The sequence below is a fragment of the Branchiostoma belcheri genome, unplaced genomic scaffold (genome assembly GCF_001625305.1).
Source record: "Branchiostoma belcheri isolate BF01 breed outbred unplaced genomic scaffold, Haploidv18h27 scaffold28, whole genome shotgun sequence".
Classification (NCBI taxonomy): domain Eukaryota; kingdom Metazoa; phylum Chordata; class Leptocardii; order Amphioxiformes; family Branchiostomatidae; genus Branchiostoma; species Branchiostoma belcheri.
Genome location: NW_017803887.1, coordinates 1741232 through 1754663, shown reverse-complemented (window position 1 = coordinate 1754663; position 13432 = coordinate 1741232). Strand labels below are relative to the sequence as shown.

Sequence of the window (13432 nt, the reverse complement as noted above, 5' to 3'; positions counted from 1 at the left end):
TAGGTCCAGTGCTTCCAGGAGTAAGGTTGCCTTTTTTGTGGGGTTAAAAACAAAGACTTACAAGTTACAACATTTTCTTTTGAATTTTGAAGTCACCTCCCATAACCGTAGCCACTTCTGGTATTCACTTTCTGGCGTACTTGTCCTTAGGCCATAGAATTGCATCCTCATTGGGATTCAAACCCAGGACATGTAGATTCTGAGTCCTGCAGCCTATACCACTATGCAACCTAATAATCAGCTGCACAGTGCAGTACAGTTTAAAAAACTAACCAAAATTATGTTTAGAGTTAAAACTTTAGATCCAACACAAAAAGTTCTCTCACCTAGAGTTTCGACCAGTCACTCTGGTCTTCCTCAGTAGACTACTAACTCTAAACATGTAATTACCAACACAGATGAACTTTATCATGAAAATTCATCTGTGTTGGAATAAAGTTTAATGTTTTACTACAGATGAACTTTCATGCTAACCAAAGTTGTGTTTGATTGTTGTGTCTGCAGGAAGTTTGCCCCGCGGTGCTCAGTGTGCCATGAGCCGATCATGCCGGAACCTGGTCAGGAGGAGACCATCCGCATCGTAGCCATGGACCGCAGCTTCCACGTCGGCTGCTACAAGTGCGAGGTACGCAAAACTTTAACCCTCAGCCTTCTTTTTCGTGCTTTGCTCCAAAATATTAGTCGCAATTGACATTATGATGATTTAGACGGTCCAAACAAGTTTTAACACAATTCATGCTAAAAATGCAATTGAATTTGCTGAAAATGCAGCCATTTTACACCTGGGTGAAGAGAAAAAAGTTGTGTAAAGTGGTTTTCCCACAACGTCCAGCCAGGAATCAAAGCCATGACATCTTGATCTCATGTCCGCTCTGTCATTCGATATATTACATTCCACATGCTACCTTTACTTCTTCAAGTTTTTCTTCATAAACTTTAACATAAAACGTAAACTTTTGTTGTAGGACTGTGGAATGGTGCTGTCCTCTGAGGCAGACGGGCGGGGCTGCTATCCCCTTGACGACCACATTCTCTGCCGCGACTGTAACGCCAAGCGGATACAGGCCCTGTCGGCACGGATATCCACAGAACTATAGAACACCGGACAGAACAGTGGTGAACTCTACTTCTGCGTTCTAAAGAACATTTCATCACGTCCTTACATGTTCTTTAGAATAGCAGAACATTGCGACATGTACCTAGTTATAGAACACCAGACAGAATGGTGGTGAGCTCTACTTATGCCTTCTACCGAACATTGCATCTACATGTATACATGCTCATTTGATATGTACTACAGAATAGCAGAACAAGGATATGTACAATTTATTCTAGAACAGCAGACCAGAACAATCTGTGCTACAGAACTCTACTCCAGAATTGCAGACCTCTAGAGCCACACTGTATAGAACCGTGTATATAGCTCTACTATAGAACAAACATTTACGCATAATAATGGCAAGCAGAATAATTGAAAGGGCTACAGATTTGTAGAGTACATACACATTGCACTAGAAAGCAATTTGCTAATCACCAGAAGACATGACAGTTTTAGCACAGCACTGAAAAGACAGGAAGGATCTTACTGTTGAAATTTCATATTGAAGCCATAGTTGAAGAAATTGAAGCTATGCACAGGGCAGAACGACTTGTATACATTGAATACAAATATAGGGCTTTTAATCTGAATAATGCAAAACTGCATATAGTAAAAGCTATGCATTTCACTGGAGGATAAATTTTTAAAAATCTTTTAAATCAAGGAATTGCTAACTGTAACACTAACAGTAGATTTACAGAATATAAGACTGCACAGACAAGTACTGTGTAGAAACAACAAGACAAAGCAAGAGAAGTCTTGCTAGAAAAGAACCCAAAATTAGCATTTTATCAAGTACAGTGTCAAGGACTGAAGGAGAACTATATTTCTACCTTAAGCAACTAAAGTAAGGTGATAGTTTGACAGATTTCAAAGACAGAGAATAAGAATTAGATTGTGCCTTGGAAGAAAAAAATTGAGAAGCCAGGATTTTTTTTTACATCTTTGATGTGATTTTGAAATGTTGCACCATTTACGAAATGGAGGGTTTTTTTATGGTTTTGCAGAAAAATTGGAAGACAATTTTTGCAAGGTTGAAACGTTCTCTGATAATAAATAAACTTACTACAATACTCCTTAACTTGATAACTAGGGCTAGTAGTGTTAACTACTTGCTATTTAGGTTTCTTGACATAATGAAAAGCTTATTGATCATAATAATTTGTATCAGAATTAGAGTTGTAAATGCCAAAATGGCTGCCAAAATCGTGGAGAGAGTACCTTTGAATGTCAAAGGCGGTTTCCATAATGACTAATGAATATTGCATTAGCACAATCAGAACCGCTTGCCTCAACTACACGTTTATATGTAACTGCTGAACAATGTTTTAGAAAGACGAGTCTGTCAGCATTTACGATAAAGAAGTATAGATTTTATCCAGGTAATGAAGGTTACATGGACTATTGAGCAAAAGCTAGTAAATCTTCACCATATCACTGTATATTTAACTCCCGACGTAACCAAAGCACCCCTGTTTTTAAAGTGGTATTTCCCAGACCCCAAGTTTCCTGACTTGGACCATTGCACTTGGCATTTATAAATGGGGGTGTTTTGTAATTTTCAGCAGCTTTTGAACTATGCGATATAACAATCACTAACATATAATTAATATGATAACCTTACATATCTTGCTCGTTGGTATATATGATAGTATATTATGTTATATATACGCAGTCAAAGTGACAAGACTTAGAGCTCTATCTGATCTGTATACCTGTACAGTTATATGTACAATGTACTTTTCTCAATATACCCTCCAAGCCTTATTTGCATGCTGTATGAATCAGGATTTTTAGGGGGCTGATAATGTGTTTTTTTTTATCCATTCTAATTGTTTTCTTTGTGGGATAGCCCACAATAAATTCAACATAATTGAGTACAGATAAGCCTATCTGTTAGCCTAAAAAAACCTGACTCATAGAGCTCCCAAAAGAGGGTAACGATTAGCTGTATTATTAGCAGACCACAACACCCAAAATTTGCCCATGGTTTCAGCCTAATTTATATTGGTTACTTGTTAGAAAAAAAATCTGGAAACAAAAGGTATGGAATTTTTTTTAAACAAGTTTGTGTCACATGATCAGTGCATTTCTGACCAATCAGGATGTTTAATGTTGAATATATTATAGAGAATGTTGTGATTGGTGAATTTCCAACCAATCAGGCATCGAGGGTAATGTGGTCAGCACTAGTGTTTCTTTACTTGTCAGTTCTAACCTATGTATCTGGTAAATAAAGTGTTTTTGTCCCTAGGAAGAAAAATGTTTTAATGGCAGTTAGATGACTGCAAAGTGAATTGTACTTAGTGTTTCTTGTATGGGAAAGCAAGAAATGGAACTTATGTAGCTTTGTGTATGTCTGACTTTGAAACCTGTTTTTAGTTTTTTGTCTTATAAACAGGTATTGAGGAGGAAACTAGACTCGTGTCCTCACAGTTGAGCCTAGAATGACAGTTATAATGAGTAAGCATTTCTTTTGAGAACATGAGACTCCATGTACTTGCCAATGAGCTAGGCTATGTATTGTATACTTAGCAGTCACAGCTTTGTACTAAAAGTATTTTTATTGATTGTGCCTAGCTTCCTGTGTTAGTAGCATCTGTGGTGATATGGTTCCGTAATGGTGATGTGTATCTTATGTTATGTTATGTTAGATGTGCTTTCAGTACCGCAGAAAAGTGTTAAAAACACTTTCTTGGAACACTTCGGTGTTGATCATTGTAAACAGCTTCGAATATGTATAAAATGTTATGCATTTCCTGAATAGATATCTTGCTATCAAAGTCATTTTGTTTTTTGTTTTCTTTTCTGTACCTTAACGTAGGACAATCCTGCAATAATTGCCGTAACGTATACCCGACATGCGAACATGTAGTACTGTATGTGGGTAATCAGGTGCGGGGTCACAAGGGTCATTGAAAAATGGTGGCTGGCGTTGGGCATGTTCTCTCGTCAGGGCTGGGTCATTTAGCCTCTACCAGGCTCCAAAAGCAGTTGGAAAGAAAATAATATAGAAATTTGCCAAGTAGACAGATGGTCTACTAAGTGAAGTAGCAAGCTGTACTGCTTTAGCGGACCAACACCCCTAGCATGTTTGGCCAATGCCTCTAAACTAAAGGCTTTTAATTAACTCTTCCACTCGCTACTGAAGACTTGTAGAGGCTAAGGTCTTCACGATATATTTAGGCGTTGTACAAGATGCCGGTAAGTGTTCACTATCATAAATGTATTTAGTGCACTCTGTTGCAGCTATACTTGGCTTGCGTCAGCGTTTCTTGTAACAACGGGAGTTCGGCCACTATGCACTACGAATCTTGGGTCTACCACCATTACTTGATTTAAATTATATTTTGCATACGAATTTGAGTTATTTGCTTACCGTAAACCACTTTTACCATAACATCATGAGAAGGACATTAAAATATTGGTATTGTTTACTACGCAACCATGTTGAATGAAGTAAATGAAGCAAGTAATACATGTAACATCAATGGCACGCTCAGTCAAAACTGTTTTATTATAGCAAAGTCAAATGTATATATACATGCATGCAAAACGACAACCAAGTACAATAGCAAACGAAAACTGCAATCCTGCAAAACCACATTGCAACATTGTTCTGTACATTTGGCTCAACGCGTGGCGACACGGGTTCGATCCCTGGGCGCCTGGAGATTGTACTACCTGTCCCTGTACCATTTCACTAGAATGTGGTAGAAAATGGACCCGGGAAGACTTTGTTTTCTAACAGGAATAACTGATCTGACATCACGAAAAGATTTAGAATAAAAGTGTCAAGGATATCGTCACTGCGGAATGCCGCATTCTTCCAGGAACTTCCTATGCGACTCTTCCCAGTACTTTGACGCCATCAGTTTCTGTTTGAGTTCTTTGGCAGCCTTAAACTCCTTACTTCCATTCTCCAGTATCTTCACGATGCGGTCGGCCAGTCTTGTCGTGTCGTTCCCTTTGATTTTTACAATCGGGCGGTCAAAGATGACGTCATCTTGAGCTTTCAGGAACTTCGCAAGCCCTGATTGGTCGGAAACGATAGTCGGCACACCTGCCGCGATGGCCTCGAGACCGACCAGTCCGAATGGCTCTGCGCGTGACGGCATCAGGACGACATGAGCTTCTTCCAGGTCTCTGCTCAGCTGGTCCTGTGTGGCGTACTTCAGAGGAGTAAAGTGGAATATACCCTTCTCCATGTTGGCTTGGATGATTTCCTTACTTTCTAGGAAATCCTCAGCACTGACGCCTCGGACTCGCCATCTTGCCTCAGGGAATCTGCCTATGACCATAATCATGGCCTTCGCGGCAAGATCGTAGCCTTTCAGCCTCTCAGCACCCTTTACCCTACCTATGGACAACACCACTTTGGTTTCTGTTTCGACATAGGTCACGTTCATCTGACTGAAGATGTCGGATGGCTTCGGCAGAAACAGGTAGTGTGGCCTTGATAGTCTGATCTGATTCTTGTAGTAATCATGCATTGTTGGCCCAACGGAGAACACAACGTCGGCCTCTTCCGTGTCTTTGCGGATAGCGTCCATCTTGTCTTCAATGGTCATGACCTTATCATCGCTCTTGTGGTGCTCGGTGTCTTCTGGCATTACGTGATTGAAGAGGATAAACTTGGCCAATGGAAGACGATCTTTCCTGATGTTTCTTGCCGCTCTGCTAGTGATACTGGCATGGCCAATGATGTGAGTTATATCTGGTGGCAAATTTGGATATCGAATCTGATGATCCCACGTGAGCCAGTCAAGGGTTGGCTGCCTTTTGTCCGCTTTGAAGCTTGTTGGAAATACCAATTCTACTCCGTCGGTCCTTGCATCGTTTACGTCCTCTTCGGAGGCGTTCAGAACAGTACAGAGAGTTTTAGCTCCGGAGGAACGTAATAGTTTGGCCAGCTGGCGATTTATTGTGGAGATTCCACCCTTGGAAGTTCCATATTCGTCATTGACAAGTAGCACGACAGGCTTACCAGAATACGGCATGTGTTGGGGGACTAAGAAAGAAACATAAGAGCAGAAGTGTTAATTCCAATTGTTTTCAGCAGTTGCCGTAATCTTCTTAAAGGAATTTACGTATCTTCTCGACAGCTATTCTGCTTATGCATCAATATGTGCTGCAACGTGATGTGCTAAAATGCGATTGATTTTATTATGATTGCATTAGAACAAAAATGTATGATATTTTTAAGTGCTTATATTTATAGTACTAGTATAAATAATGACTCAGTATTTATACTAGTACTATAAAGCGGAAATGTCTTGGTTGTGTTGAAAAATTCAAAGTTAAAGTCTATATAGTATTACATTAAACAATCAAATGTCTATAGAACATTCATGGTATGCTATAGGAGACGATAATTATGCAATCGAGTCACATCATACAGATCACTGTCTTAAAACAGCTTAAACAAGTGGAAAAACATCATACCGTGTCCTCCTTCATCACCTTGGGCCCAGAAACCGTGTATGTAGCCTGTAGAGTAAAGCTGAAATGCAACTGCCAGGGCCGCAATCACAATGGCAACAAGACTGAGAAGATTTGGCCAACCTGTGTAGAAAGATATTTTTTTTAGAACAACTCATAGAGACCGGATGATACAGTCTAGCCTTTATTAGAGGCACGCCAAAAGCCTTTGACAAAAAGTTGATGAAGAAGTTGCGTTCACCACGTTTTAAATGTACCTCTGCTGGCAAAAATCGTTTGCTGTCGCTCCTTACAACATTGAACATGACAAAGAGAGTGCAAATAATGATAACTTATAAGACATTAATCGTGATAAGTTGCACATTATAGTATTTTGTAACCTTCAGGTCTACTACACAATTTTAAAAGGGACTGTCCGCCACACATTCATTCAAAGCTCTATTCTTGTTTTATGTTCCAGTATAATGTACAAATATGACACAGTGATAATGTGAGATTAAATCACTGTGTCCCGTACGTAAGAAAGAGAGTGTGGTGAGAAAGTTAAAGCGCAGACAAGGACACTGTGCTCTCTGTACATGCATCTTACAACACTCGCATTTTCCATGTAAGTAATAAAGAGTACAGATCTTACCTTTACGCCGCAGTTTCACAAAGGCTTCGAACTGTGGCCTTTCCGCGGCCCCTGTCTGGTTTGCTTCGTCTGTGACTGTGAACTTAACTTTTCCTTCATAAATAGGCTTCTGTGGCACTGATTCTTTCACCCTAAGCCTGACTGAACGTCTTGTAGGAGGACGCAGAGGCATCGATTCTCCCTCAGGTAAGTCCCGAGGGTCAGGAACCACATCTTCATCCTGACCAAATGTAGCCTCTATTGCCTGGTCATTTGTCATTTCTACCCGCTGCTTTATTTGAGATTCAAATCTAACACCGGGTGCCTGGAAAAGGTCGTCAATATTGTCCGTTTGGCGCATGGAAATAAGATGCAGAGTTCGCTCTGGGAGAGTGTTCACGTCCGGCGTGACGATGACGTACACCTTGTTCGCAATGCAGCCATTATACGTCTGCCGTGCCCAGCTGACTTCATTTCCGGACCATAGCAAGTTGCGCAACAGAATTGCCCAAAAGCTGCAACAAAAACATGCGCGCTGTCAGCATGACAAAATATCCCTTAGAAAAGTCCTATCATAGACAGCCGCTGCACTAATTATGCCAAGGAGTCTAGAAAATGAAAAACCACCTTAATTGATATAAAGTCACATTGAGGTGCACTTGATATGTCAGTGAAAACATACCTTTGAAAGTGATCTGTGTGAAACATGATGCCACCATCTTCCTGGTGAGCGTCTGTTTTGAAGACCGTCCAACCGTCGTCTCGGCCGTAGTGTAGAACTTTCGTTGTCGTTTCTTTACCCGCCGCTGCTTGAGTCCAGACCCAGGGCAGTCTGACGGTGACGGGCCGGAGGAACCGCTGTGGGAAGTCCTGCTCCACAGTCAGGACGGCGGACATGGCCGTCAAGTTGGTCCGGACGTCCTCGGTAACTGGCACGGCTTCAACCTGTGGGTGTATTTAGACTGATCATGCAGGATTTGTAATGACAAGAAAAGCAAAATGTTCCATTGAGAATTTAAAGAATTTAGACTTTTTGTAGATGCAAGGTGATAAAATTGAGATGAGTCCCGAGAGGAATTTACCTCGACAGAGATGAACCGCGCGTCTCTAACACAGCCTGCAGGAAACTCCAGTGTCACACCGCCGTGCTGAACAGTGCAGCCTCGCGGTCCTACTGCAAATGTGGGGATGATGGAAGGGACTGACAAGGTCTGCGAGTCTCCTTGAAAAAAATCAGAGTCACAAATGGCAAATGTAAAGTCTTGCATTGGTATTCAAGTTAAGCAATTAGCTGAGTATTACACGTTCCTCTCTAATCATTGCAAAACTTTCGGAATAGCAATGTATGATTGAAAAAGATTACGTTAATTGAATGTTACCCACCTTTCTGTCTAGCTGGCTGAGTAAACGTGGAATACACCAGACGGTAGAGCAGTCCAGGCCACTCTTTCAGAAGTGTAGACAGCTTGTCTTTCAGTGGACTGATGACGTTGTCCCAAATCAGCTGCTGCGTTCCCTGTACTGCTTGGGCTGGGACGGTGACATTCACTATGATGTTAACCTGATCGTCTTTCGTCTCGCGGTAAACAATCACGGGAAGGTTTTCTGTAACAGCTACGATGACGTCTTTCCAGTCCTGTCGGGACGTGATGAGTTTGTTTACCACAACACTCAACCGCTCAAACAGTCCCCGTGGGCAGAACCCGGCTATTTCACACGTCAAAGTGAATCCTTTCTTTTGTCGTTTTCGGACACCTCGCATCACAGACTTTGGTTTCTCCTCCCGTATGTACCATGGGATGTAGTATCCAACTGGTGTTGCCTGTTCGTCCTGTTTATCAGACCTTTCCGTGTAGCACAAACCAAAATGTTCCATCAGGTCAATGATCACATCCACGTTTCCTACCGGTGTAGCGTGTGGTTCCAACAAAGCGATTACCACATCTCTCGGCAGAAATCCTCGGCTGGACAGGGTTTTCCGAATCTTTTTTAGGTATGTATTCGAGAAGCTTTTGAGACGTGGATTTTTGTTGGTGAAAACCTTCTTAAGGTCGTGATGAAACAGTTCTTTGATAATTTCTATCAATCCTGATGGATCATGAAATACCAGATCCTTGAGTTCCGGTATCTCTGTGTACCTGAGAATGGTTCCCACCTGCTGCAGGTAAGACAGGGCTGATCCCAGTCTATCTGATGATAGTCCTGCAAGCTGCCCTAGCATCAAACAGTCTCCCTCATTAAGCCACTTTTGTTTACTGTGGATCCTCGGTGCTGATGACTTGACGCCGCTGTGGCTACTTGTTTGGCTACTCAGTGATGAACTGTAGCCTCGGTCACTACCTACACTACTCAGTGATGAGTTGTAGCTTCTGTCAATTCGGTCACTACCTACACTTCTCATGGATGAGCTGTAGCCTTGGTCACTACCTACACTAATCGGTGATGAGCTGTAGCCTCGGTCACTACCTACACTACTCAGTGATGAGCTGTAGCCTCGGTCACTACCTATACTACTCAGTGATGAGCTGGAGCTTCGCCTTCGGTCACTACCTACACTACTCAGTGATGAGCCGTAGCCTCGGTCACTGCCTACACTACTCAGTGATGAGCTGTAGCCGAGGTCACTACCTACACTACTCAGTAATGATGAGCCGTAGCCTCGGTCACTACCTACACTACTCAGTGATAATGAGCCGTAGCCTCGGTCACTACCTACACTACTCAGTGATGAGCTGTAGCCTCGGTCACTACGTAGGCTACTCCTTGCTGATGAGCTGTAGCCGCGGTCAGTACCTACGGTTGGCCTATTCCGCAGGTCGTGAAGCTCCTGTTTAAAATCCACCCATTTTCGCGGTAGGATCCTTCGAAGATTTGGAAACACTTTCGTGTCATTTGCTGTTTCTATCATGTGACTCTTAAGTGTGTCCAGCCCAGATGTTGGTTCTGCCGAACTGACGCAGTACACACCTGTAAGCCGCAGCGGGCGTGTCAAGGTACGTTCTAACTGTTGTTCTATCTCCTCCGGATCGGCCCCTCTATAGGTCGACCTTTCAAATTGTAACTCCTTTATTTGCTGCTGTATGCCACGTTGCCAAGTGTTATGTTGCTGTGTGAATCTTTCTTGGATGTCCCTGGTTTTCTCCTCTATTTCTGTGCCGCTGCACAAGTCCGTCTTGCTACCCACTATTGTAACCACCGCCCCCGGCACGCGGGCGTTCAGTGTGTCCAACCAAAACCCCACAGCTTCTGTGTAACTCTGTTCAGTACACCTGTATTCATGAAGATTTACTGTCAACAGGTTCAAGGCACCTTGTGTCAAAAAGAACTGATGAGGGAGGTGGTACACATCATAGCCACCAAAGTCGTACACTTCAAACGTGATATTTCTATCAGGTGCCCACTGAGTTATCTCTACACAGTGTGTGCGGTCCTCTTCTTCTGTCAGGGTGGACTGGTCCGTGCTCAGCGTTTGCATAAGGCTTGTTTTCCCCGCCATTTTCTCTCCCAAAACAGCAACTTTTAAATGGGCACTTGTTATAAGTGTTGTGTGACTGAGGTCTATATAAGATTGGTTACTTAGCTGTCCAATTTCCGCGGGTAACGTCTGTAGTGGGTTAGACCTCAGGTCCAGCCATTCTAACTGTTTCAGTCTCCACATTTCAGGTGGGAGTATGCGCAGCTTACACTCGGTCAGATTCAAGTGTTTTATATTAGTGAGCTGTCCACGTGCGATTTCCGCGGGTAACGTCTTTAGTGGGTTAGAGCTCACGTCCAGCCATTCTAACTGTTTCAGTCTCCACATTTCAGGTGGGAGTGTGTGCAGCTCGCAGTCGGACAGATCCAAGTGTTTCATATTGATGAGCTGTCCGATTTCCGCGGGTAATGTCTGTAGTGGGTTAGACCTCAGGCCCAGCCATTCTAACTGTGTCAGTCTCCCCACTTCAGGTGGGAGTGTGCGCAGCTTACACGCGGTCAGATCCAAGTGTTTCATATTAGTGAGCTGTCCGATTTCCGCGGGTAACGTCTGTAGTGGGTTATCCCTCAGGTCCAGCCATTCTAACTGTGTCAGTCTCCCCATTTCATGTGGCAGTGTATGCAGATTGCACCCGGACAGATCCAAGTGTTTAATGTTGGTGAGTTGTCCGATCTCTGAGGGTAACGTCTGTAGTGGGTTAGAGCTCAGGCCCAGCCATTCTAACTGTGTCAGTCTCCACATTTCAGGTGGGAGTGTGTGCAGCTTACAGTAGAGCAGACTCAAGTGTTTGAGGTTAGTGAGATATTCAATTTCAGCAGGCAACGTCTGTACTGGGTTGCAGCTCAAGTCCAATAGTTCTAACTGTACCAGTCTCCACACTACCTGAGGAATCGTGACCATGCCTGTTCCCCTTAGTTTAAGTACCCGGACGTTGGTGCTCATGAGTCCGCACAGTTCATCCGGCAGGTGGATCCCGCTGTTCCAGCTGAGGTCCAGTTCCTCCAGCTGGGTGAGTTTTAGTACTGCCGGTGGAACCGTCGTCAGGTTACAAGCAAATAGGCTCAATACTTTTATATTCTCTAACTTGTACAACTCATCTGGCAGGGAGATCTGATTCATACCTAAATGCAACTCCTGTAGGTTAAGTAGTTGCAGTACAACCGGCGGCAGTGTGCCTAGGTTACAGTTCTGTAAGTCGAGGGCAGTGAGGTTCACGAGGCTGGACATATCACCTGGCATGGTGATGTTCTTGTTATAACCGAGCATCAGTCTTTTTAACTGTTGAAGTTTCATCACAACAAAGGGAACCGACTTAAGGTTACAGTTATTTAAGTCGAGGACAGTGAGGTTCACGAGACTGGACATCTCATCCGGCAAGGTGATCTTGTTGTTGTTACTGAGGATCAATGCTTCTAAATGTGAAAGTTTCATCACGACAGCAGGAACCGACTCAAGGTTGCATCGATGTAGACACAACAGTTTCAGATTGGTCAGTTTGATCAGCTCAGTGGAGAGATCAATGTTCCTGTTGCCTGTCAAATCCAAGGCCTCTATGTCTTTTAATTCAAAAAGTTCCTCGGGCAGTTGAGTCAGATACTTGTTAGATAAGTCTAGTGTCAAGAGAGACATTTTCCCCTTTATATTCCATTCTTTTTGCTTCACCTTGTCTTTTAACCTTGACGTCGAAGCCATGATGATACTTTTGGAAGCTGTAAGAAAAAAGCTTTATGATCAGCCTTCCCTAAGCGACCGCCTAATGATTGCCTTCTATACAATATAGTTCTTCTATGTAATTAATCCCTAAGTGATCATGATTATTATATCATTTCACAAGTAACCCTAACATAGAATAACACCATAAAAAAACGGTTCTAGTGAAGTCAATGTTATGGATACCTACTGTGTATTTTTGTCGAACTATTGGCTATTGCAATATTTCCTCATGGATTATCCATGAAATGTAAATGAGTTTCTGTAATGTATATATTTTGAGTCATGGTATTAATTTGTACAATCTGTATCAACATATGTTCATCTAATATGAACTTATAAGTCAATTCAAATTGTTGTTGTTCCAAATTCTCGCATAGAGTTCCGAACAAGGATGCAAGGGTCCAAACGCATACTATATGTTAAAATACACATGTATCTGCAAGGCAAAAATCATGACCATGTAGCATGTTCAAAACTCAAAAGACGGAAGTCAGCTGCAGTAAACAAAGCGCCGGCAGGGGGCCCAGAATCAAACTTGATACCTACTGACTGTATACCTACGTATACACACAAACCAAAAAGTGGCAAACAGTAAAGATCCAGGATATATCCACAGCTCGGATTATGCTATTCACTCACGATAACCCGCCCACTATCGTAGTTTTCAGTGGTGCAGTGTTACCCTTTTCTTCTCGCTTGTGCTTGGATGCAAAGTATATACCATAATAAGCACCCCACTAAATCGTGGTAAAATATTTGTAAAGCATAAACACAAAGCTGATAGTTCATGTTACGAAAGTCTAACTCGTTATGAAGAAATTTACTACAAAGAGAAAATGTTTGAACTTACGATTATGACTGCAGGTGAAGAAACAGACGTGAAAAGCCGGTGGTGAAGTACAGGTCTTGAAGTTTCTCAGTAGTGAATTTGCCGCGGTTACTAGTAGTTATTCCTCCTTCCAGAAGAAGACGAGTACATATACTTTGAGTCCTTCCAAGAATCTTCAGTTGTCCTTCCGGGAGTCAAAAGTCGTCTACCGTGGATCGCTTGGAAATAGACTTTGCGGAGGGCGGACTACTGGCTAGCGAA

General features: G+C 42.6%; 3 protein-coding genes across 4 annotated transcripts in view; 1 reads left to right on the top strand and 2 right to left on the bottom strand.

Moving 5' to 3' along the window:
* Positions 1-3884, top strand: part of LOC109472636 (thyroid receptor-interacting protein 6-like) — a 28666-nt gene extending 24782 nt beyond the window's left edge. Inside the window, 2 exon segments of the mRNA XM_019772467.1 lie at positions 505-625; positions 966-3884. Coding sequence (XP_019628026.1) covers positions 505-625; positions 966-1097 — 253 coding nt within the window. The 3' untranslated portion in view covers positions 1098-3884.
* Positions 3885-4597: 713 nt separating this feature from the next.
* LOC109472617 lies at positions 4598-9716 on the bottom strand. Of its 2 annotated transcripts, XM_019772428.1 has the most exons (7): positions 9543-9716; positions 8538-9494; positions 8237-8376; positions 7837-8099; positions 7176-7669; positions 6545-6664; positions 4598-6110 (listed from the first exon to the last, which is right to left on the bottom strand). In XM_019772428.1, exons 1-7 carry the CDS (start codon positions 9553-9555, stop codon positions 4906-4908), a joined length of 3192 nt encoding a protein of 1063 aa, XP_019627987.1. In that variant the 5' UTR covers positions 9556-9716; the 3' UTR covers positions 4598-4905. The 2 variants fall into 2 exon arrangements, with proteins under 2 accessions (XP_019627987.1, XP_019627986.1); XM_019772427.1 differs by having other exon boundaries at positions 8538-9716.
* LOC109472550 (leucine-rich repeat protein lrrA-like) lies at positions 9587-12332 on the bottom strand. The gene is made up of 2 exons (XM_019772332.1): positions 9709-12332; positions 9587-9601 (listed from the first exon to the last, which is right to left on the bottom strand). Exons 1-2 carry the CDS (start codon positions 12319-12321, stop codon positions 9587-9589), a joined length of 2628 nt encoding a protein of 875 aa, XP_019627891.1. The 5' UTR covers positions 12322-12332.
* Between the last annotated feature and the right edge of the window lie 1100 nt (positions 12333-13432).